The 22662-nt window shown below is 35.7% G+C and overlaps 3 protein-coding genes and 1 long non-coding RNA gene across 7 annotated transcripts; 2 read left to right on the top strand and 2 right to left on the bottom strand.

Moving 5' to 3' along the window:
• The first annotated feature begins 72 nt into the window (after nt 1-72).
• LOC107176825 (uncharacterized) lies at nt 73-2446 on the top strand. Of its 3 annotated transcripts, none has more exons than XR_001508069.3 (2): nt 73-1367; nt 1534-2446. It is a non-coding gene; the product is annotated as an uncharacterized LOC107176825 (long non-coding RNA). The 3 variants fall into 3 exon arrangements; XR_001508070.3 differs by having other exon boundaries at nt 73-1380; XR_003065645.2 differs by having other exon boundaries at nt 73-1431.
• Nucleotides 2447-2678: 232 nt separating this feature from the next.
• LOC102627263 (uncharacterized) lies at nt 2679-6116 on the bottom strand. The gene is made up of 6 exons (XM_006476205.4): nt 5132-6116; nt 4835-5003; nt 4491-4667; nt 4317-4400; nt 3668-3749; nt 2679-3390 (listed from the first exon to the last, which is right to left on the bottom strand). The coding sequence occupies exons 1-6, from the start codon at nt 5473-5475 to the stop codon at nt 2948-2950; spliced, it is 1299 nt and encodes a 432-aa protein (XP_006476268.2). The 5' UTR covers nt 5476-6116; the 3' UTR covers nt 2679-2947.
• Nucleotides 6117-8524: 2408 nt separating this feature from the next.
• On the bottom strand, nt 8525-13051 carry LOC102625445 (beta-1,6-galactosyltransferase GALT31A). Its single transcript, XM_025098194.2, has 12 exons — nt 12852-13051; nt 12651-12740; nt 10706-10802; nt 10566-10627; nt 10188-10399; nt 10024-10087; nt 9847-9919; nt 9578-9698; nt 9390-9477; nt 9166-9291; nt 8978-9087; nt 8525-8868 (listed from the first exon to the last, which is right to left on the bottom strand). The coding sequence occupies exons 1-12, from the start codon at nt 12872-12874 to the stop codon at nt 8720-8722; spliced, it is 1215 nt and encodes a 404-aa protein (XP_024953962.2). The 5' UTR covers nt 12875-13051; the 3' UTR covers nt 8525-8719.
• Nucleotides 13052-18873: 5822 nt separating this feature from the next.
• On the top strand, nt 18874-22562 carry LOC102625160 (subtilisin-like protease SBT3.9). Of its 2 annotated transcripts, XM_006476199.4 has the most exons (10): nt 18874-19190; nt 19318-19409; nt 19517-19614; nt 19696-19854; nt 19947-20605; nt 20702-20787; nt 20884-21126; nt 21222-21336; nt 21560-21752; nt 21899-22562. In XM_006476199.4, the coding sequence occupies exons 1-10, from the start codon at nt 19092-19094 to the stop codon at nt 22486-22488; spliced, it is 2334 nt and encodes a 777-aa protein (XP_006476262.2). In that variant the 5' UTR covers nt 18874-19091; the 3' UTR covers nt 22489-22562. The 2 variants fall into 2 exon arrangements, with proteins under 2 accessions (XP_006476262.2, XP_024955251.2); XM_025099483.2 differs by lacking the exons at nt 18874-19190; nt 19318-19409; nt 19517-19614; ... (1 more) ...; nt 19947-20605; nt 20702-20787 and having other exon boundaries at nt 21005-21151.
• Nucleotides 22563-22662: the final 100 nt, after the last annotated feature.

Genomic DNA, 22662 nt, shown 5'->3' with positions numbered 1-22662 from the left:
TGACGCCCAGGTTTGCATTGGAATTGGATGGACTCAACTGCTTTGAAACCCTCGTGTCTTTTTAGCTTAAAAGCAAGAAGGTATAAATAGATGATGTTCTGATGAGAGTCGTCGCATGCTCTCTCGCTCTCTCGCTATCTCTCCCCCCTGTATACTCAACTCGTTCGTTCTTTCTTGGCTTGGTGGCGGTCAATTAATATAGCTTATAGCTTAAAGATTTCTTTTTAACTTTTATCACAATCTCTCATTCATGCATCTTTGATTACTGATGCTCTAGTTACTGATTTTCGTATTCTCTTAATTGTTGTGTGTTATTGTGGCATGTCAGCTGAGTTAGCAAGATGAGTTATATTACTGAGAGTTTGTTAAAGCATGTTCCTTTGCTTTGCTTAACAAATATACGGCTCGTACATATACTGTATATATAGGATGTTCGAGATCCCAGTATATTTATATACAAATGTAATCAGCAAATATGATTGGATTCAATTCATTCATAAAATCAGTTTAATTCTCTCTCTGTATTTTTCTTCGTTTTCTTTGCTCTTCTCGGTCACCAAACAAACACTCAAGTTTAACTTATGACGCCAAAACCATTTCTTTTTAATTTTGTTTAAGCCTATTATAAATTCACAAAAAAGCCCAGTGGGAAAATCATATCCGCCTTTAAAATGAAAAGCGATGTACTGTGCTCTATTAAAAGAGAAAACTAAAAGCAGATAAATTAATAAATTGAAGAAGGCGTTAAAACCTCGACTTCCAATCATACTCGCAAGTAAACTCCTACTCCATCTCCCCAGTCCCCATTGCCGCAGCAGCAGGATTTAGTAGATTTGGGCTTTAAATTTTAAAGACCCAAATTGGGGAAACGGTGTGGTCAGGTCAGTTCCGGGCCAAGCGACCTTATTTGCACATAAAATAAATTTATTTTATTTTGTGGTTATGTACAAATGCTTTCATTCTATTTTAATTTTGTGTCCAATTTTGTATGGAAATAGCATTACTCTTAAATTAAAAAGAAAAAAAAAGCCAAAAAGGCCGTCATTTTTTTAACTACTGAATTTTCTTGATATCTCCGCCCGCATTATAGTCTCATAATTCTCCCACTCTTCAGCTGCAACGGCCAATTTTGTTTCATACACAAATCCAAAAGGTATTCAACATTCTCATGGAGCAGGTTCATTCAGTTACGTCCTTCGGTCACCCCCAGCTCTACTAATTTCCGCGGATCAACCCACGAACTTCATTTCAATCCTCTCACCGAGTCTCCTTCAACTCTCATCAAACTTCGCCGATCCCGCATCATTGCCGTCTCTGATGTCAAACAACAGCAGCAGTCCAAATCCACTCCCTCTGTTGCCAGTCTGGTACTGACAAAGAGTACTCTCACTAAACATAATCTTTACGATTAAATTAATTAATTAGTTACTGGTATTAAGAATTCAACTTCAAAATCTCCTTTGCGTATGTGCGTGTGTATTTACTTACTTATTTTCTGTTTAATGTGAATGTTTTGCGTACTACTTTTGTCAGTTGATTACAAAAGAGGAAGGCTTGGAGCTTTATGAAGACATGGTATTGGGCAGATCATTTGAAGATATGTGTGCCCAGATGTATACCACAGAGGCAAAATTTGGAATAAAGACCCTGCGTTTGGGATGCCAGGTGTGCTCCCCGATGGAATGGATGTGTTGAAGGTGAGGGAGGTTGCCAACGAGGCCATTGAGAGAGCTCGAAGAGGGGACGGCCCCACTTTGGTTGAATGCGAGACACTCTTTGGCTGATCCTGATGAGCTCCGTCACCCTTGTGAGTCCCCCACTCCTCCAATTAATTAGTCTTTAATCTTTTATTCTTTTGTTAGCTTAGTTATGTCTTCCTTCATCATCATTGAATTCTGTTTTTCGTTGTTGATTTGAGCATGATTGCCTACTTAGAGAAATGAAACCGGGAAGTATCTAACGTTTTTGCGGCCGAGAAAGCTCATTATGCTGCAGGAGATTCCATCACAGCTTTGAAGAAGTACATGATTGAGAAACAAACTTGCCAATGAAGCTAAGTTGAAAACCATAGAGAGAAAGATTCATGAGTTGGTTGACGAAGCCGTGGAATTTGCAGATGCAAGTCCACGTCCAGCTACAAGTCAGCTGTTGCAGAACGTTTTTGCCGATGCTGAAGGCTTTGGAATTGGTCCTGATGGAAGATACAGATGCGAGGATCCCAAATTCACTCTAGCAGTTGCTTACTGATCACAGTGATTTATACTTTGCTTCGTGTTCGAAGAGTTTTCATAGAATAAGCTTTCCATACCTGCAGTTGTAACCAACCCCTTAATCCTCTTCGTTTGCTACTCCTTTTGTGTTCACTGATCGGATCGCATCGCGTCGCCCGCCGGGTTGCCAGTTTGGTTCTATCTATTATGATGATAAATGTTGGTGATTTTTTTAACCCTAGGTCTTCTTTTTTCAATTGATCCAACTGTTGGTTGTTTCTGTTTATTTCACCTCGCTTCCCACACTGCAAACTAGTTTTAATAACAATTTCCACGATCCTTAGGCACAACCACAGTCTTCACAGTGATTTTTAAACCTATAATTTGCTTCTTGCCACCCAACTCCATAACTTCTTACTAGCTCTACAAACGACAATGAAACAGAAAAATCTGAGACGAGCCACAAAGAAAAAGAAAAGAAACATGTGCCTGTTATTCCCGCGGCATAATATATCTGGGTACATGGTTGCCATTTTTAAAGAATACAACTGTATGATCTTTTTAACTCCGGAAATCTAAAGCTGCTTCACGGCTCAAACATACAAAAAAATAATACAACTCGCCCTTTCCAAAAGGATGCGCAACTACGAGGATAATTGTTTTCATCCCTCAATACTCTGACTTCACAGCAGCAGCAACTTGCCTTGCATCTCTGGAACGAAGCAAAAAGCTTTTAGTCACAACCTCCTTCCAATTTTTGCAAACCTTCTGGCTACTCCAAATATAACAGCCTTTGTCAAAAGCCCCTTGTCAATACTACAAGCAAGGGCAATGGCCCCACCAACAATTAGCAGCTTGGGTATGTTCCTGCCTCCAGGTTTCTCAGATGAATCTGAGGCTTCAACCACAGACAAATCATTAGTGCAATTTTGTAAGGTTCGTAAGTAGTCTGCACTGACTTTGGTGTTGATCTGTGCCATATAAGCACAACGGGAAAGTGAGGCTCCAGATGCTCTCTCCTTCATATACGCATGCAAGGCAGGGTCAAATTTCTTCACAGCTCCCCACATACCCTGCCGGACCCCAAGCTTTGCAATTTCCCATGGTATACCCATGTCTTCATGATGAAATAGTATCACCTCACATGCTGTCAGCTGGCCATCCCCTCTCCTTGATTCAACTGTTTCACATCCAACATGCACACATCTTAGTCTTTGATTTTTTTATTATAATAGATCCATGTATCTGAAAACACTTTGAATGAATTGTCCAACTTTAATCAGGAAATTTGAATGATTTTTTCTTTCTATTCACCACTAGCATGAAGCCAGAGCCATTTTCTTTCTCATTTCAGCAAATTCAGGGCTTGTGAATGGTGCTCTGTTTCTGTCACTACTTAAGAACAATAGGTGCATAGCTAAATAACAGCTAAACAACATGATTAAAAGCTCAGTTACCTGCCCGAATGTACCAACTTGAATAGAACAAATCAACACGTTTGGGTTTGTTGCGCCTTGGCACGGAAGTGTATGGTACTCCCTGAAACGTGTATAACAGCTAACAAGTCATTTATAGAACTGGTCACATCTAACAAGAGCTGCAAATTTACTATGCCAAAACTACGCAAGAAGTGGAAATGTAACACAAGCAAACAATTACATTTCTCAACCAAATCCGGTACAAACAGTTCCCAGGATTCACAAGGTCAGCTCATTTAATTGGGAGTACAGCTTAGTTCACTTGGACTGAGAGGTATGAGTCCACATTAGTACTGCACCTCTGGTCATAGTGATCAAAACATGCTATACGAACTTAAAATTGTTTTGCACACTATGTTTCCCCGTTGACACTACATTAGTTTGACAAACTATGTTTCAGTTTAGGAACATGAAAACATATAGAGTATAAAGATATCTTTATGATGAGGGGAAAATAAATAAAATAAAAACTACAAACGAAACAAGTTCTTGGCACAAATACAGACGCCAGAATGAATCAGACGCTGATCTCTTGCTGGACAGAAGAAATAAATTAAAGAGCTTACTCACTCCTCAACCAAAAAATTAATAGTTTAAAGAAGGAAAATGCTTTCAATCTTTATCATACCTTTGTGACACAGTAGTACGATCGTCCAGACTCCCAAATCCGACGGCCTATAATGTACTCTCGGTCACTGCAAAAGAAGGGAAACTATGCCACAAAAAAAAAAAAAAACCAAGTCAGCCAACACGACCAAGAAACCTCGTGCAACAAAAGATAAACAAGAAAAAATCAACTCACCTTTCGCACCCACTGAACTACCATTGTTCCTGTGGTGGGGCACTCCTCCAAAGTTGAAGCATAAATCAACATGTCATCCCACTTCAAACGAAAATCATCATCCCAAAAGAAATCTCTCACCATCTCAGGAGTGACATCCTCATAGACAGTTCTAGATCGGTATTGTGGAGGACCATTCTATCAAATCCACATAAGAGACAGAAATCACACACCTTAGTACTACTATACGATGGTTACAAACTCAATTTGCAAATAATAATAATAATAATAATAATGAAAGCAAATAGCACCCAAGTTGACAAAATTTCCTGAAGAGAAGAGAATAGTAGAGAGGAGAAAGCTACCTCAGGATCTCTCCGCCAAGCTTGATAGGCCATAGTGGGCGTAGAACGATCCATCATCTGAATCCAAACAGGACCCCCGTCTTTCTCCTCAACAAGCCGACACAAATGCTCCAAATCATCTTCCGTGACAAAACTAGATTGCTCCATACGGCGGTGAGCCTGCGAGGAACTGGCCAAGAAAAGTGTGAATCAGTTAAATTTAAGGCCAAGCCGGAAATTGAAATAAATTTCAATTTGATAAGCTAAAAAAAGAGGAGTAAAAACGAGGTCCTAACTAAAAATTATAAGGGAACAAACCTGCAGGGAGAAATGGAATTGGAGGTAGAAGGGACATCCTTTTGAATCCCATAATCAGAAGTAGCAGAAATGCAAGTGGGAAGCTGAAACTTAAAAAAATTCCTAAAAACAGTGAAAGTTGTTGCACTGTCATCATCTTCTGTACGTGAATGCGAATCCTTGGAAATGGAGACGGAAGAATCCATCAAGCCTAAATTAGCCCATTTGGGTTTCCACGCCCAGCCAACAAGGACCCCAACAATCACGGCAATCCATAAAGGCGCCATTAACATCATAAGCTCCCTTATCACGTCAACCATCGAGGGTTTTTGCAATATCTCCAACAAAACCGAAGCCAAACCCATTGATGAATTATTAATGATAAAATCAACTTCTTTGTGTTTCTAAGAAAAGAAAAGGAATATCCAAACACGAACCCTCGGTTGAATCGAATTACTAGCTAGGCGTGAAGCGCAGCGATTCTTCGAGGGCTTGAAAAGGAGCAAAAAAAAAAGAAAAAAGAAAAAGACTACTGAATTGAATATGAGAAATTGAGAATAATTAAATATATGAAGAAAGAGAGAGAGAGAGAGAGAGAGAGATGGGGGTTACTGCAGAGAAGAGAAGAGAGGGGAGCAGAGATTATTACAGAGAAGAGAGAACACAAGATTCGGATAAGGATTTCAAGATTAGCGGTAGAGAGTCGTCTCCTTCGATTGCCCGTAGGCCCGAGATTTTATTTTTTTTCTTTTCCTATTTTTTTAATTTGCTATAGTAGTATTCGCGTTATGTGTGCCCGCACAGTTGCTAATTTTATATATAATTATATATATATATATATATATATATATATATATAAATAGGTAAGAGAAGAGAAGGAAGTTGGCTGAGAGGCAACAAAATATCAAATTAACGCATGAAAATGAATATGAATACGAATGGTGTTGGTGGGCTGTTGAGTTGAGAAATTGAGGGAATGCTGTTCTGCTTGCATCAACTTCTTGTCTTCTCCCCGACCACTGACCCCATTTATAAATACATATCTATGTATATATATATGGCTGATGCTCCGTGTGGTCTGTGGTCACTGGTCTTTCCCCGCGTCCATCGTTTTTCACGTTTGCTTAATTTACCTTCTTCTTCTTTTTCCTTTTTTCTTTTCTTTTTTTTTTTTTTTTTAAATGTCAGATTTGACCCCGTTGTTTTTTTCTTCTTTCGATTATTCTTAAGTTCTATTTTCTTTTTTCAAATCAAGATCGTCACAATTTTATTTTTTAGTCATATTTTGCACCTTTGTTACGCTGCTTAAGTTTTATTTTTTTCACTTCCCCAAGTGAAAACCTACGAGTAACAACAAATTTTTAACCAACTAGTCTTTCATTTAAATTGTTTACATACATTAATCATGCACGTGTATATTCAGCTCATTTTCTTTCTTAATATATATATATATATATATATATATATATATATATATACTTATATTACAAGTTTATTCATGAAAACTAATGTTCGTGTAGATCTATTTAAAAGAGACATAAGTCTCAAATAAAGAGATTTTTCTTAACTAAGTACAGAGAAAATTTACTCTCGAATTTATTATTTATGTTGGAAGGGAAAAGTGATTATGATAAATTGGCACCGACCAAGAGTAGAGGAGAAAGAAGAATGAGTTTGAAAAAGATTGAATTGAAGCGGTCTAATGTAACACGTAAATTAATCAACCAATTTCCTGATGAGTTTGTTGAGTCAGTCTCCCTCACCCCATCAGAGTTGTGAGATGCTCATTAACAAAACATTAAAACTGGCAACGCAGTTTGAGTTGACAATAAGAAACGAATTAAGGCTTATAATGGTCATTGCGTACAAATTATTTATTAGTGAGTCAATTCCTTGGAAATTTGAATCCTTTGCAGGTGGTGGTCAAACAGAAACAAAGAAAGTTTCCACAAGTTGGACTTGAGAATTTTAATGAAGCCCATGGGGTGAAATCAAATCCAACCATCTCCTATAATTAAAATTAAAGAGAGAAATGAGCAGCCCGGCTCGGGCCCAGTGGGAATAATTAAATACTTTTAAGAACGATCTCACATGGTAGGCTAGGCTGATATTAAATTATGGGAAGGTTTGTTTTCTGGGTCTAATTCGTTGGTTCAATAGTGTCTGCTTTTCTCTAATTTATTTTGTAGCTTTTACCAGAACTGAGAATCTGAGATGATGACTTAATGGATCATTCAACAGTGGCGATCGAGTGTTTTTTCGCCGTCATGAATCTTGATGATTGATTTTGATCATGTACTGTAATTTTCGTTGCTGGTGAAAGGCGGAAAGCGGGGGTCACCTCAGTCCTCTCGCCCGTCACCACCCACCTCTCTACGTATCTGAGACCCAGTCTCACTGACTTTTTATGAGTTGAGGGCGGGCATGGGCTCCAACCAATAATAATATGTTTTGATTATTCATTAGCACGTGTTCCTTTCTTTGCTAGCTCCAACACCCTGTTCCTTTCCTTTTCGTCCGTACGGAGTGAGTATCATCAAATCAAATCAAATCAAATACTAGCTACTACTTGGTTGGCCGGCCCTCGGCCGTGGGCATGCATTGCAATTAAACAGTTTTTCTGGCCAAGTATATAATAATAAATATTCCTCATCACAAATAACAAGAGAGCATGTCAGCCACTAAAACATTTGCAATCCTCCTAACAGTGGTAATAAGTTTGTGTAAAGAAAAAAAGTATTGGTAAAAAAAAAAAAAAAATTCTTATAAAAATTTTTACAAAAAAAGATCTCTGATCTTGGCTCTTTATTCTTTTTTGATCTAATGATTAAAAATTTGTGTCTAAAAATGAAAATTGAGTTTTAAATTTGTGTACCCTAAACCTATTAGGTAATTTTGTATATATTCAATCATTGCCTTGATAACGGTGGAGCTGATTAGGGGATAGGAAGATCCTTAATGGACGAATGTGGGTCCACCTCTGTTTAGCATTCAACTCCATTAATTATCAACACCAGCATCAACTTCAACCGAAGGAAACTAATAATGGTTGGTTTTATTCCTATTACAATCTTGATCGAGTTTTGTTTTCCATCGAAAATTTCGGCCGTACATATGTAACATGTGCTAGCTACACCAACTTCTTCTTCAGTTCAGACTTCAGACTTGAGACTCTCGCTATCGAAACAAGGCTAATATGTGATTGCGATTCATGTTCACGTTTTAAATGCTCATGGCGACAGCGTGTATAAATCACAATCACAGTCGCATTCACATATAAAAAAGGTCGGCAGTTGCGTAGGTACCCGAAATTCCCGGCGACTGACTACGATAGATCGATCAACCACCAATTACTTTTGCGAACAAATGCCGGTTTAATCTATTGTGTTGTTATCAAACAAGGCTAAACAACTCTGAAGCTAGAATATAGATTGTCATTCTTTTTTCCCTGAGATTAGAATCCATATGTGCACTGAATTAATTTAATCATGTACCAGCTATCTGTCCCCGAGGCATCAATAAGCAAAAATCGGGCAGTTTCTGTTCCTTAACCACTGTCTTGATCATCACATATGCAAATATTTTACAACCCTAGAGGGCAGGCAAGTCTCAGAAACTTGTATGCCAGATCGCTTCATCGCCCTCACCACACCGCTGGTGTACCTCTCCCATTCGCTCCACTGACTTGCATACGCCACTGCAGCTCCAATCAAATGACGCAGCACAAGGATTTCCTGCTTGAGCCTTCCACTCACAATCTATTAATCATACATTTAACTCTTGTCACTACCTTGATTAACAAAGGAGAAAGTAAAAAGGTGAGTTAACCATGTATATATGGAGCATTAATAGGCATCACAGTCATACCAGGGGCAGTCCCACAGCAGAGGCTTCGATCATCAATGTGCTCTACATCAAGCCCAATAAACCAAGAACCTAGAGAGACGTCTTCATTTGCATATCTATGGAGTATGTGCCTGGAGAGTGAAGTCATACTAATTAAAACAATAAGACTTGATAGTGATGACAGAATGATTATTCACATAGAGACTAACCTATTTACCGAAATATAGGTTGCCAAATCTTTGGAGATTGCATATATTTGCCCTGTTGCATGCCTAAAATATTTATTCCCCTCCTCGCCAAATTTCCAATATTCTGGCTCATGGTACTTGACCCCTCTGCATATTTTTATATCCAGAGGTACTAAATTAGATAACTAATGTGAATTTTTGAAAACCCGAAAGAATTCAGAAAAGTTACATTTTCCATTCCCTACTTTTGTCCCAGAACAGGTCCAGACTTCATACAACCAATGTAAACACGTGGTTTGGATCTATGACGGGCCAAAGTAGAACCAACCATGCCTGTTCAATGTTGAAACTAATTCAAAGACCTTGAAATCAAATCTATTCACGCTCTTCTCCGAATAGTGAGCAGATGCGTTCAAATGCAAGATACACTCACCAAGATTCACATGCACGTCATCATCAACTTTAATATAGAAGTCAGCATCCCACTTGGCAACAGCTGTTGAGAAGTATATTTGGGTTTTCGATGACAATTCGTGATATCCTTCTATGTGATTCTGCAATAAAAGTAACAGTAACTCTTACTAAGCTTCACAATAGATGGATATAATTTGGTCTAATCTCTTTGGAAACTAAAAAATGTGATGACAATGTAGTTCTGTCTCCCAGTCTCCCAGCCACACACATTTGAATCGGTATACATACCAGTCGCAGGAAGTCCTTGTGCTGCTCATCTTCTGCATCAATAGCCCGATCCAGAACACCACCAGCAGTTGCACTGATGACCACAAAATTTAGTAAAAGATATTTTGTCAATACTAACACTCTGAAGTAAGCTAATTAGTATGATAATTAATAACTTGCACTTTCAAGTAAACCAACCTATGTCCTATAACAAACCGCATTATTATTCCCTTCTCATTCTCCAACTTCAGTAAGCCATCCCCTAAAATAAACAATAGCCAACTAGTGTAAACATACACCTATTTCAAACCATAATGATGTAGATGAGAGAAAAGTAGAATAGTTCTTCTTATGCTCTAAACCTTTAGGCATCCAAGTTTCCCTGATCGAATCTCTTCGCTTCCTGCTGCTGAATGCAGTAATGATTCCCATGACAAAGAAAACCTTCCGACGTGCCTTCAAGTTCTCAGTTCCCAATTTTGTAACAACCGGAGAAGCTTCCTCAGAATCACCTTTGGCAGCCCTAGCTGCTGCTAGCTGCATCTCCAATGAAGAGATTGTTTTGTCCAATGTCCTGTAATCATTTGACACAAATTTATCAAACAAAGACTTCAAACGCATTTTACATAGCTGATGTCACCAGGGGCTTTTAGTTTAAAGATCAAGAAATATACAATTGAAGAACCAGGATTTTGTCCTGAATCCTTATTTTTAACAAATCATCACAACATGCAACTTACATGATTACATCATGAGTTTGTGAAACTTGAGAAAGGATGTCCCCTGTCTGGAAGGAAGCCTCCTGTAACAGAATACCCAATTTTATTAATAAGTTTTACAAAGTCAGTGGAGCTTCAAAAGCCCTATCCTTCTAACTTGCCTTCTTCTCACAATCAACTGTAGGATGTAGTACTTCTGATCGATGCTTCTCAGGTGAAACATTATCCCTATCAAGTGGATCAGGAATAGCCCAAAACCTGTCGAATTGGCATTGCGACTTGTCAGTGGACATGAAAATAATGTTAATAAAATAGCATCATGTAAATGGAAAAGAGTAAAATGATATATCAAGCAACAAATATAACATTAAAAAACAAAGGCCTAAATTAAATATTCCCTATGGTACATAGAAGTCATAATATGCCAAAGACTAGTGTGCACTGTATAGTGATGTACAGAGACACACCATTAGAACAAGACATATCAAATGACTAGTTTCTACATTCAAACAATGGGGATTGAGGAACAACTTAAATCTCACGTCAGCAAAAGTTGACCTTATCTTTCTTGCTCATGATACTTTTCTGCCAGAATACTTCTTTTTGTCCAACCCCATAAATGATATTCTCTAGTCCAAGTAAAGGAGTAACCAAATGCCTCCAGAATGAAGAGATACACCGTTCCACTTGAACAAGATCTCCTCTTCCACATAAAGCAATATCATGATTAGATAACATGACCATCCTTCACTAGATACAAGAAGAGTAGACATTCATACAATACGGAAGTTGTTTCTTTGACACAATCACAATTGTTGACCAATTAGAGTACCAGCACTCTTGTGGACTCAGATATTTTTGCAGCAATTTTGATTGATAGACAACTACTCTTCGGTGGTTCAAGCATGCTTCATTGAGAATGCCAAAAGTTTCGATGGTCACTTCTCAAAAGAAATACCCAATATCTTTTACCGAGAGCTTGAACAAGGAAGCACAATACTGTGATATTAACTTGAATTTTGATATGATTGATTTTCATCTTCAGTTTTTCTGTATGTAAGTTGTAAAGAAACTGAGGGAACATAATCAGCTGTAGGTCAATCATGTATTATATCTTCACATATATAAGTTACAAATCTAGAAAGCCCAGTGACGGATAGATTTCCTCTACAAGATCGCATTACAAAGCTAGCAGTTAATTCCAAAGGCCTGAAGGCAAACCAAGTTAAATAAAGCACACGAACATTTTACAATCATCAGATCAACCAAGATACAGCTCAAAATCCAAAACCAACCTGGTAAAAGATATCTGCACATAATCTGTTTGAAGACTTATGTGCAGGCAGCTGCTCTAATTTACCCAATGCCGCCAGGAAAATATCCTTAGATAGCTGCCAACAGCTTTTAATAGCTTTCATTTAAACCCATGACCACTACTTTCTCTTTGGTTTGCAAAGCCATTAATTCATCTAAATGGAGTTGGCTAGTTAAGCTGTTTTGCACCATCATAATCAACACAGAGCAACAATATCTCCTTCTCAGGATCATGAACCTTCCACCAAAATATAAAATTACTTGGTACGCTAATGCAGCAAACAAATTCCCAAGATTGGATAGGAATTTACTAAATGAGACGAATCTCATTATGTGCACGGCCCAACACCATCAAATCTACCTTATGTATTACTAGAAAGCTATGGGAACACAGGCCCAGATTAACAAATCCTCCAAATCTTGCAATTTATACAGCCCCCATTTCCACCAACTGCACTTTAGTGATATTTGAAAAAAAAAAAAAAAAGCAAAATGGTTTAAACAGTAGAACGGAATATTAATTTCGAATACAGACACCGAATCCAGAAGCAAAAGCAAGAGCCAAATCTATTCATAAAGATCGCATTTTGTTTATGATTTTACAAGATATGCAGAAAACATGATGGCCCAAAAGGAAAAAGTAACATATAGAAAAGGTAAAAAATGAAAAAAGGAAAGTATTAAGAGCTTCTGAACTCCCATAAAAATAAGCAGGCAATCCAAGAAGAGCTGATCAGGTAAAGACAAGATCTTCAGCAATGACAAGAGATAGAGAGAAAGAAAGTGAAGAACCTGTTGATAACAACAACACCCAAGAAGAAGCTTGCAATGCAGAAAACATAAACCCATCTGGTAGAAACTCCATTTGCTGCTTTCTGAGGCCTGCTCACACCCATTTGATTTCAGTGTATCAAATACCAAAAAGAGAAAAAAAAAGAAATGCTTCAGCTTTAAGGAAGCTGCTGTGTGCGTATGTCTTTTCTTAAAACTTACAAAGAGAAAAAAAGTGACCCCATCTCCGAAAAGGAAAGGAAAGGATGGTGAAGTAAACTACATCAAGTAAATAATGTCTGAAACAGACTTTAAATTTAATTGTCTTAATAGAAAAATAGATTGAAGATTGATTTCCTTTTCCAAATTCCAATCAAATCCACTAGAAGAATGGGCCTCCTGTCTTTGTGTTATATTAATGTTGTTGAGTTCATTGTTTAAATTTGTCACTGCAAATCTTCTTAAAATAATGCAATGGGCAAATGACAAAACTCACGACAACTGTTAACTACCAATAATGCCCCTGTGTTTTGCGTCTGCCCCCTTCCTATTTTTTATTTATTTATTTTTTTGTTTCAAATATTGGGTCGCACCATTATTTATTTTCTGAAAATGAAGGGAGCTCTTAAAGGTTGCTCAATTATATTTAGAAAAATTATCTCACCATCACTTTTGTTTTGTCATATATATATTTAATTACCTCAAAATTTTAACTTTTTTTACACCACCTTTATCAAATTTGTATCAATAAATTATTTTGACAATAAAAAATTGACTCTTTTACAAAATTTAAAAAAAAATAAAATAAATTATAAATATACCCCTAGTTTAATAAAATAAATAAATTTCAAAATTAATATGTTAATTTTTTATAATTATAATTTCATTTAAAAATTATCATGTTAATTTTTTGTAATTATAATTTCATTTAATTTGTATAGGGAAGTTTCTTAATATTAATTATAGGGAAGTTTAAGATAATTATAGGGAGTTTTCCTCTTCAAAAATTATAATTTATAAGATGTTAATTTTTTTATAATTATAATTTCATTTAAAAATTATCATATTAGATTTTGAGATTTATTCAAGAAAAAATTTTTATTTTTTAAAAATTTTATAGAATAAAATAGTTTTTTAGGCCATTTACGAGTAAAATAGTTATTTTTAGTGTAAAAATAGTTGATTAATACAAGATTAGAAACAAAGGGTAGTGTAGAGGTAATTTTCCTTATATTTATTATACTGCAAACCCCCACTAACATTTCATGAAATAAATTAGTGGCTGCTTTCCATTAGTGTTTTTCGTTTATTAGATCATTTTATCACATTAAGGGTTAGTTTGGTAATACCCTAGTTTTTAAAATAATTATTAGGTAAAATTTTATTTTCAAAAGTATTATAAAATTTGAAAATAGTTTATATAATTTGGTAAATCTTGCCGTTATATTTTTGTAAGAATACAAATGAATAAAATGTATATATTATTGAAAAAAAATTGTTTGCACGTTTATATATATATATATATATATATATATATATATATATAGTGTAATGAGTGTAAAATTGATTCTTAGAATCATGTATTAAAATACTATTTTTTTTTCTTTTCAAAATCTGTTATAGGATAGGGCTATTTTATCAAAACTGATTTTTTTTAAATTATAAAATACCAAAATTAATTTTAGCTTTACAAAATCACTTTTAAACCTCCTAAATATAATCTCAAATGGGCACTAAATCTATTATCAGACTTTATTTTTCATGATCTGTACGATCGTAAGATTGATTTTGAAAGATGAGCTCCATTGATCGCACTGACCCAAATTAAAAACAATCTATCTCTATATAGCATTATATATAATTCAAACACAAGCAAATACAATTGAAGTCCATTTAAATGTACAATCAATCAAACATATCAAACTCTAATATAATTAAAGTCCATTGAAGACAGCATAATTATAAAAATTCCACAACTACTATAGAGTCTTGAACCCTCCAGATTGAAGTTAAGAGGGATTTGCAACACGTTTGGACAAACTTGGTGATCTAAGTTTTATTTTTCCTTATATCATAATTTTATTTAGATATTATAATTGTTTCATATGATTTATTGATGTTATATAAGGGTGAGTTGCCTGGTATTAATCAAATAGCGGCTGAACTTGTCAACCGTCTCAACTCATAAATAATTCAGGTGGTGTGTTTTTGTAAGAAAACAGTGGAGAGATTGTGAGGTTTTAATATTTCTTTATTTAGATTTTGTGAATTCGATGGCTTCAACGGATCAAAATTGATCTTTCTACTGCTCCTGCAACAACAGAACCTACTAGAGAAAGCCATATGGCCACAAATTTGGTTCATCCAAGTAAAATTCTCATTGCTGCGATAAGAAGCCATCTGCTGTGAGTTGGCAATTATTATTGAGAAGAAAATTGGAGATGCCGTTGGCATTTCGACAATTTCGATTGTGGTTTGTGGCAGCTCCCCCAGTCGCTGTAGCTTCCTGTGCTTGTGATTGTGAAGGAATAATAACGAGGCCAACAAGTATCTTATTTAATTGGATTATTTATCTGGCCGGAATGACTATAATCATATTAAATCTTAAACTTTGTCCAATATCTTGCTCAAAAATTTAGGGGCTCGATGCATTGTGCTTTTATTTGTGTTTGTTTGTATTCGATCAAGTCCTTAATTAAATATTCACCTGGATAATTCTTTGACGTTCGACCATGTTTCTTAACGCACATAGAAAGTAATGATACTGTCAAATTGACAGACTCTTTGATATTGACTATGTTCCACTCGGAAAATAGAAAGTATCCCATAAAAAGAAATTTGCACCAATTTTTAGATGATTAATAGGAATGTTAACATATTTTTTCCCTTTTGTTTCCTGAAGGTATGGTATGATTAAATTTAAATTAATTTTTTTAACCAAATAACTTCTTAAATATAAATGGGGTGGTCAATCAAATAAAGCTTCAAAATCACTCAACCTAACATTATATCATAAGAAAATCTAATTATTTTTTTTGCTTTTATTCAGTAACCATCAATTAATGCCTTGAATTTTGCTTAATACAAGGGCATGTTTGTAGACAATCAAAATCTGTTTGGAAAACAATAATTTATATATTCTGAACATAGTCAAGAATTAGGATAATCTTTTTATGGGTCCGATTAATATATCTCAAGGATACCGTACAGTTTAGACACTTTGGAAGGTCAGAATCTCTTCTTACACTAAAATTTAATAAGAGTAATGATATGTTTACAAAGTTAATATACAATAAGTTACGATTGCGTATTTAGTAATAGTTGACTTTCATTTCATAATACTAATAAATGAATGATACATCACATGCAAAATCATTTTAGATGCATACTTATATTCTAATTTTGCAGGCACATCATTGCTTATCTACTGAACTAGGGAAGTTAAAAAACGACTCTAATAATTAGCCCATTAATTGTTAAACTATTTTGATTAAAAATATGAAACAAATTTGAAATCATTAATTTGATGTAATTCAATGGTAAATGAATGAACATTATTAAATGTTGAGTTGCCTTTCAATATATATTATTATATTGCAAAAGATATCAAAGACTTTAAAAAATTTGTAAAAAATATAAGTTAATATAAACCCACCCATTTAGGAAAAAAAAAAAAACAAATGTAATGACATGTTTAGAAAGTTATAATACTAAGACTGTATCCTAAATGATATATCATTTGAGGTGTTTTATATAATATCCTACATTAATTAGGGGTTAATCTTTGTTTTTTTTCGTTAACACAAAGGCATAAATTTTAGAAAAATAGGTTTTGGAAAAAATAGTAATCCTTTGAAAAAAAAAAAAAAAGGGGAGTGATACAATAGCTTTAAAGCAAGAATCAAAATTTTAAAATAGACAGGAATGGGGTATTTTAAGAGGTGGGGGGACAATATCATCATTTAGTGGTGACATGGTGTAGGGATGACAATTTGTGGGCTTGGGCCGGCTTTTCAAAGCCCAGACTCAAGCACACATCATTCAAATAAAGTCCATGCCCTTCAAAAGTCCGTCCAAATTGAAGATAATTATCTAATATATAATAAAATAATAGTCCAATACATTAATACAACCTAATCAAATAACAAATAGAAATATAAAAAATTAAACTAATTTAATATTTTGAGTTTTTTATTTAAATTAAATTTATTTTTTATTCATAAATTAAAAAAGCCCAGGCCAAGTCAGGGTTTTTTTGCTAAGTCTTTATCCAGGCCCAACATATGTAGGTTTTACAATTTTTGGACACATATTTAGACCCAGGCCTTTTTGCCACCCTTAACAGGGTGTCAACAAACAACCCAAGAGGCTATAAAAATAAAAATAAAATGTTGTCTTCGTTCAGAGCCACACATGAGCAACCATTGCAATGCATGTAAATATATACAAGACGAGTCAAGGCTATGGGCTCCTGATAAAATCTTAAACCAGTAGAGCTAGAACAGAGGTGCTTGTGCTAGCGCATCATCATTAGTAGTATGTTATTATTGTTATACTTCTTCTTCTTCTTCTACACATTTAGCAAATCAAGAGCAATTGGTCTTTGGTTATTACATTTGAGTTTGTTGAAAGTTACAAATGATGTAAGTTAGCAGGATCCCAAATTCTTCCAAATAAATTTAACACAATTTAAATAAAGTATTCATAGAAAAATGTTCCTGAACAAGCATGTATAATAGTTAGAGTTCTTCAGTTGTATTGAGCAACCATAAATAAAATGGATTAACATCTTGTGCTTGCATTTGGTATTAAAGTGTTGTATCTTTTAAGTTACACTTGTATAGAAAAAAAATTAAAATTATAAAATAAAAGTTGATATTGTATAGTAAATATGATTTTAAATAAAATTTTTAAGAAAAATAACAAACATATTACAAGTATTTCATCAAACAAGTGTATGATCAAATCAATTCAAGTTTATTAAACGTATTAATATTGTAGCTTTTAAGTTACAGTTACCCAATTTTAATATCGAACCAGACTTAACCTAATTCAAATTAATTTGTAATTGTTTTGATTGTCCTAGGGATGTCAGAAAAACCTAGCCCTGCCTGAGATTGGGTGTTTCAAGCCGAGCATATTTTCACCCAAAAACCTAAGAAATGATTAAAAAATTAAAATACACTTTTGAATATATATTTAAAGTTTGAATCGTGTAATCCCAACTTCTAAAGTCTAACCTAACAAAAATAAAATAAAATTTTATAAACTATAAATTTATAAAACATGATGAAAAAAAAAAAACAAACTCAGGCTTTTTGCCCTAATCCAAAAAAAATTCCAACCCAAATCAGGCTAAGACCAACCCAACAAAAGACATGCTAGCTCGACTCAAGTTTTCTCAGGCCCAGCTACTTTGCCATCGTTAGATTTTCCCGACGTCAATTGCTGGCACCTGCTTTGCAGAAGTATCCACCAACTGCAGTATCAACGCTGTGATCATCCCTTGCAGCTTTTTCTCAGCATCATGAGTTTGTTACATTTACATGACGCGTTTTCATCGAACCATCTTGCCTTATTTTTTATTTTTATTTATTTTTAAATAAATAAAAAGAAGAAAGGAAAACATCAGTCCCACTGCTGAGTGCTAACAATGAAGGAAAAAGATAAAAGCAGAAGGCACAAGCAGAACTTGAGGGCTTGGAATCTCACGGGCGGACTTTAATTTAAAGGTGCTACAATGAAAGTGGTTCAAGGGTCATTCTTATCAATACAGTGCAACATCATCATCATCCATCACCAATCTCGAATATTAAGTGCAAGACTAGGACACAACTCAAATCTATTTGTGTATATAATAATTAACAAACATATCAAGAAAAACCACACAGTGATCAGTGATGAAGAGACAGAGCTTGGTGCCGACTGCCCTGGTCAATTTTATTTTGTTCAAAAGTTTTTAGATCATGCACCTTGCAAATGTAATAATTAGCCACTATGATGCTTGACAGATACAACTCAAGCAAATGCGGTCTACTGTACAAGTTGAGTTGAACAAAAGCTGGGAAAAGTAGATAAAGTAATTTATCTGGATTTCAGCTTTCAGCATATCTTTCTACACAAAATTGTGCCCCACTCCCACATTGCGGTAATTGGGAGAGCTCTCTGGAGCATCTTTCGGGTAACAGCAACTTCCACAAGCACATAAATTCTCAGTTGCTTTTAATCCATTAAGCATAAAGTCCTAGAAGAAAAAATAATAAAAGATGGTAAAGCATAAAGAGCAAAAGTAGACTAAAAGGAAAATGTTCTCCTTTCCTCAATTACGTGAAGATCTAATAGAAGAGCTCACTTATGAACATTCCCATTTTTCATTGAACAATTGAAACTCTGTCTAGCACAAAATCCTCCGCACGTTTCCATGTGATTTGCTGATTGATATATATTGTATCAAGAAACAGAATGGAGGCAAGAAAAACTCAGTTGCTGAGAATTCTTGTCGTCATTCTGCTCCAACACCATCTTCAGATTTCCTTAACATTGGTTGGTGCAACAAGTAATGTAAGTAAATGTAACTTCAACATCCAGATTCTAACATTTTGACTTTTCTTTTTTGCTTTCTCTCTTCTCTTTTTTTCCCCTCCTTTTTTTTCTCTTGGTATGATTACTTGGCAAAAAAATGTTATAGGTGCACATTGTGTATATGGGAGAGAAGAAGTATGAAGATCCAGTAGCCATCACAAAGTCTCACCACAGATTTCTATCAACCGTGCTTGGAAGGTATGGCTTTAAATCGACATACATACTTAAGTCTATTAACTCAAAATGGTCAGTTAAATTTTCAATAAGTAATAATCACAACATTAATTGCGTTATTTTTGACACAGCAAAGAAGCAGCAAAGCATTCAATTCTATACAGCTATAAACATGGGTTTTCAGGGTTTGCTGCAAGGCTAACAAAAACTCAGGCAGAAAAGATAGCAGGTGAGATAACTTGCCTGAAAGCCCGTGTTGTCGTCTCATAGCTTTTCAGCGTCTTAAAAATATTCGAAATTTAAATTGCAGAACTTCCTGGCGTTGTTCAAGTAATTCCCAATGGAATTCTTAAGCTTCATACAACCAGAAGCTGGGAATTCATGGGGCTCCACTATTATCAGTCTTCAAAAAATCTATCAACAGAGAGCAACATGGGTGAAGGTACCATCATTGGTATCATTGATACAGGTAATACGTAGAGACATCATCCTGAGGATTAAGGAATAATTAACATCTGGAAAACGTTATTAACCTGAGAAGAAATTTTTAAATCTATGCAGGAGTTTGGCCAGAGTCTGAAAGTTTCAGTGATAAAGGCATGGGTCAAGCTCCAGTTCCACCACATTGGAAAGGAATATGCCAAAAGGGAGAGAAGTTCAACTCTTCCAATTGCAACAGAAAGTTAATTGGTGCTCGGTGGTTCATAAAAGGGATCATGGATATGATCAATGCATCCACTAACACTGATGAGTATTTTTCTCCAAGGGATGCAGTTGGACACGGCACTCATACAGCATCCACAGCAGCTGGTTATTTCGTTGAAAAAGCAAACTATAGAGGGCTTGCTGCTGGATTAGCCAGAGGAGGAGCACCTTTAGCCCACTTGGCAATTTACAAGGCTTGCTGGGATATTGGATGCACTGATGCTGATGTACTAAAAGCATTTGATAAAGCAATACACGATGGAGTGGATGTCCTATCTGTGTCTATTGGCAATGAGATACCACTGTTTTCCTATATTGATCAACGTGATTCAATTGCAATAGGTTCCTTCCATGCAATTGCCAAGGGGATCACTGTAGTTTCTTCAGCAGGAAACGATGGCCCTGTTGCTCAAACAATTGTGAACACAGCACCTTGGATAATCACTGTTGGAGCAACCACAATTGACAGGGCCTTCCCCACGGCCATAACACTTGGAAATCACCAAGTTCTCTGGGTATAGTAAATAGTTCTTCACTCATATCAGGCCAAAAATAAAAAAATAAAAAATGCAATGTTCAAAGATTTCTTGTGATCATTTTGTTTCTTTCAGGGACAATCGGTTGATATTGGAAAAGTTAGTCATGGATTTACTGGCCTCACATACTCTGAACGCATAGCTTTTGACCCTGATTCTATGTGAGAGAGACATTTCTTTCTGTCTTTTTACTTTTCAATTTATCTCTCCAACATTCCGTGTGATATATTTACTATTCAATCACTACAACCTTTCAGCAACGATTGCCGGCAGGGAAGTCTTAATGCGACATTAGCTGCAGGAAAAATCATTCTATGCTTTTCAAGACCAGACACACAGGACATACAGTCTGCCGCAATTTCTGTGACGCAAGCAGGAGGGGTTGGACTCATATATGCGCAGTTTCATACCGACGGGCTTGACTCTTGCAATTTGATTCCCTGTATTAAAGTAAATTATGAAGTAGGGACACAAATTCTCTCCTATATTAGAAGAGCAAGGTAGTGGCAAACAGATTGGAGGATGGTGAGGACAGAAACATTATGTGTTTCTAAACTGAATACAATTTATTGTGTTTATTTGATTTCATGCGTAGGTCTCCGATTGCAAAGCTGAGTTCTCCCGAGACTGTTATTGGGGATTTGGTATCTCCAAGAGTTGCATCCTTCTCATCCAGAGGACCTAATTCAATGTCCCCAGCTGTATTGAAGGTACGGGGCAATAAGCTAAATTCTCAGTTATAATGTGAAACCAACATTATACATGTAACACAAGCAAAAGCATACAAATTTTATTAGCACTTGGATAGCATAACGTGACTTCCAAGTTGTAAAGTTTCTTACCTCTTCCTTGTTTATTCTATTCTTTGTACGTGTATGTGTATAATATCAAAATTATTACCTTACAAACCCATTGTCTGATTGAGGATGGTAGCCTGACATAGTTGCACCGGGTGTGGATATCTTAGCCGCATATCCACCCATTGGCTCAAAGGACATCCAAGGGTATGCACTGCTATCAGGAACTTCAATGTCTTGCCCCCATGTAGCAGGAATAGCAGCACTCATAAAATCTTTACATCGAGACTGGTCCCCAGCAGCCATAAGATCAGCTCTGGTTACAACCGGTTGGTTGGTTGTTTTTTTTTTTTTTTTCCTGTTTTTTCCCCTTTTTGGTTATTTTCTTGTATGGCAAGAAAGAAGAAGAGCATGATTGATGAGTAGTAACGCCATAATCATGTAACCAACCAAAATTGGGGACATTTGACTGCAGCTTCTCAAACCGGAACAGACGGAATGAACATATTTGAGGAAGGCTCTACTCGCAAGGAAGCAGACCCATTTGACATAGGGGGCGGGCATGTTAATCCTAACAAGGCAATGAATCCAGGGCTTGTTTATGACATTACAGTAGAGGACTATATCCAGTTCCTCTGCTTCATGGGTCACAACGATGCATCAATCAGCAGATTGACCAAGTCCAAAATCAACTGCTTGAAAAACAACCATCTCGCTCTGGACCTTAACCTCCCATCTATCACTATCCCAAATCTACATAACAATGAGACAGTTACAGTTACAAGAAAGGTTACAAATGTGGGACAAATTAACTCAGCTTATGAAGCTCTAGTGGAGGCTCCGTATGGCGTAAATATGACAGTTGAACCTGAAGTTCTAAGTTTCAATATGACCATCAAAATTCTTTCCTTCAGAGTGACCTTCTTCTCAAATCATAAAGTGCATCCAGTCCCAGATGCAGAGTACAGATTCGGCAGCCTGACATGGACGGATGGTGAGCATTTTGTGAGGAGCCCAGTAGCCATTCGTGCTATCAAATTTGAATCTTATAGTGACAATGTATAGGATGAATGGCAATTGCACTCGATCAAAACAATGTATGGAATGAACAAATAAACTAAACTTCCTTCAAGCTTTCATATCTTTGAGTCGAGTAGTGATTAAATCTAATTAATTAATCATTTAACCAAACTTTGTCAAAAATCAAGTCAATCAGTCGAAATCCAGCTGTTAGGTTGG

This window comes from Citrus sinensis, chromosome 3, assembly GCF_022201045.2.
Source record: "Citrus sinensis cultivar Valencia sweet orange chromosome 3, DVS_A1.0, whole genome shotgun sequence".
NCBI lineage: Eukaryota > Viridiplantae > Streptophyta > Magnoliopsida > Sapindales > Rutaceae > Citrus > Citrus sinensis.
Note: the sequence above shows the minus strand (reverse complement) of the source record. Positions and strands in the feature narration are given on the sequence as shown.

Bases quoted from the DNA above. Each gene is read 5' to 3' on its own strand.
- LOC102627263 (XM_006476205.4), bottom strand. From the start codon at position 5,475: ATGGGTTTGGCTTCGGTTTTGTTGGAGATATTGCAAAAACCCTCGATG. The intron at 3,750-4,316 runs GTATGATAAAGA...TACACGTTTCAG, and splicing joins CGTACTACTGTGTCACAAAG to GGAGTACCATACACTTCCGT. The intron at 3,391-3,667 runs GTAACTGAGCTT...GATGTGAAACAG, and splicing joins AAGTTGGTACATTCGGGCAG to TTGAATCAAGGAGAGGGGAT.
- LOC102625160 (XM_006476199.4), top strand. From the start codon at position 19,092: ATGGAGGCAAGAAAAACTCAGTTGCTGAGAATTCTTGTCGTCATTCTG. The intron at 20,788-20,883 runs GTGAGAGAGACA...ACAACCTTTCAG, and splicing joins GCTTTTGACCCTGATTCTAT to CAACGATTGCCGGCAGGGAA. The intron at 21,127-21,221 runs GTAGTGGCAAAC...TTTCATGCGTAG, and splicing joins TCCTATATTAGAAGAGCAAG to GTCTCCGATTGCAAAGCTGA.
- LOC102625445 (XM_025098194.2), bottom strand. From the start codon at position 12,874: ATGGGGTCACTTTTTTTCTCTTT. The intron at 12,741-12,851 runs GTAAGTTTTAAG...GGGTGTGAGCAG, and splicing joins GGGTCACTTTTTTTCTCTTT to GCCTCAGAAAGCAGCAAATG. The intron at 9,478-9,577 runs GTGAGTGTATCT...AACATTGAACAG, and splicing joins TGACGTGCATGTGAATCTTG to GCATGGTTGGTTCTACTTTG.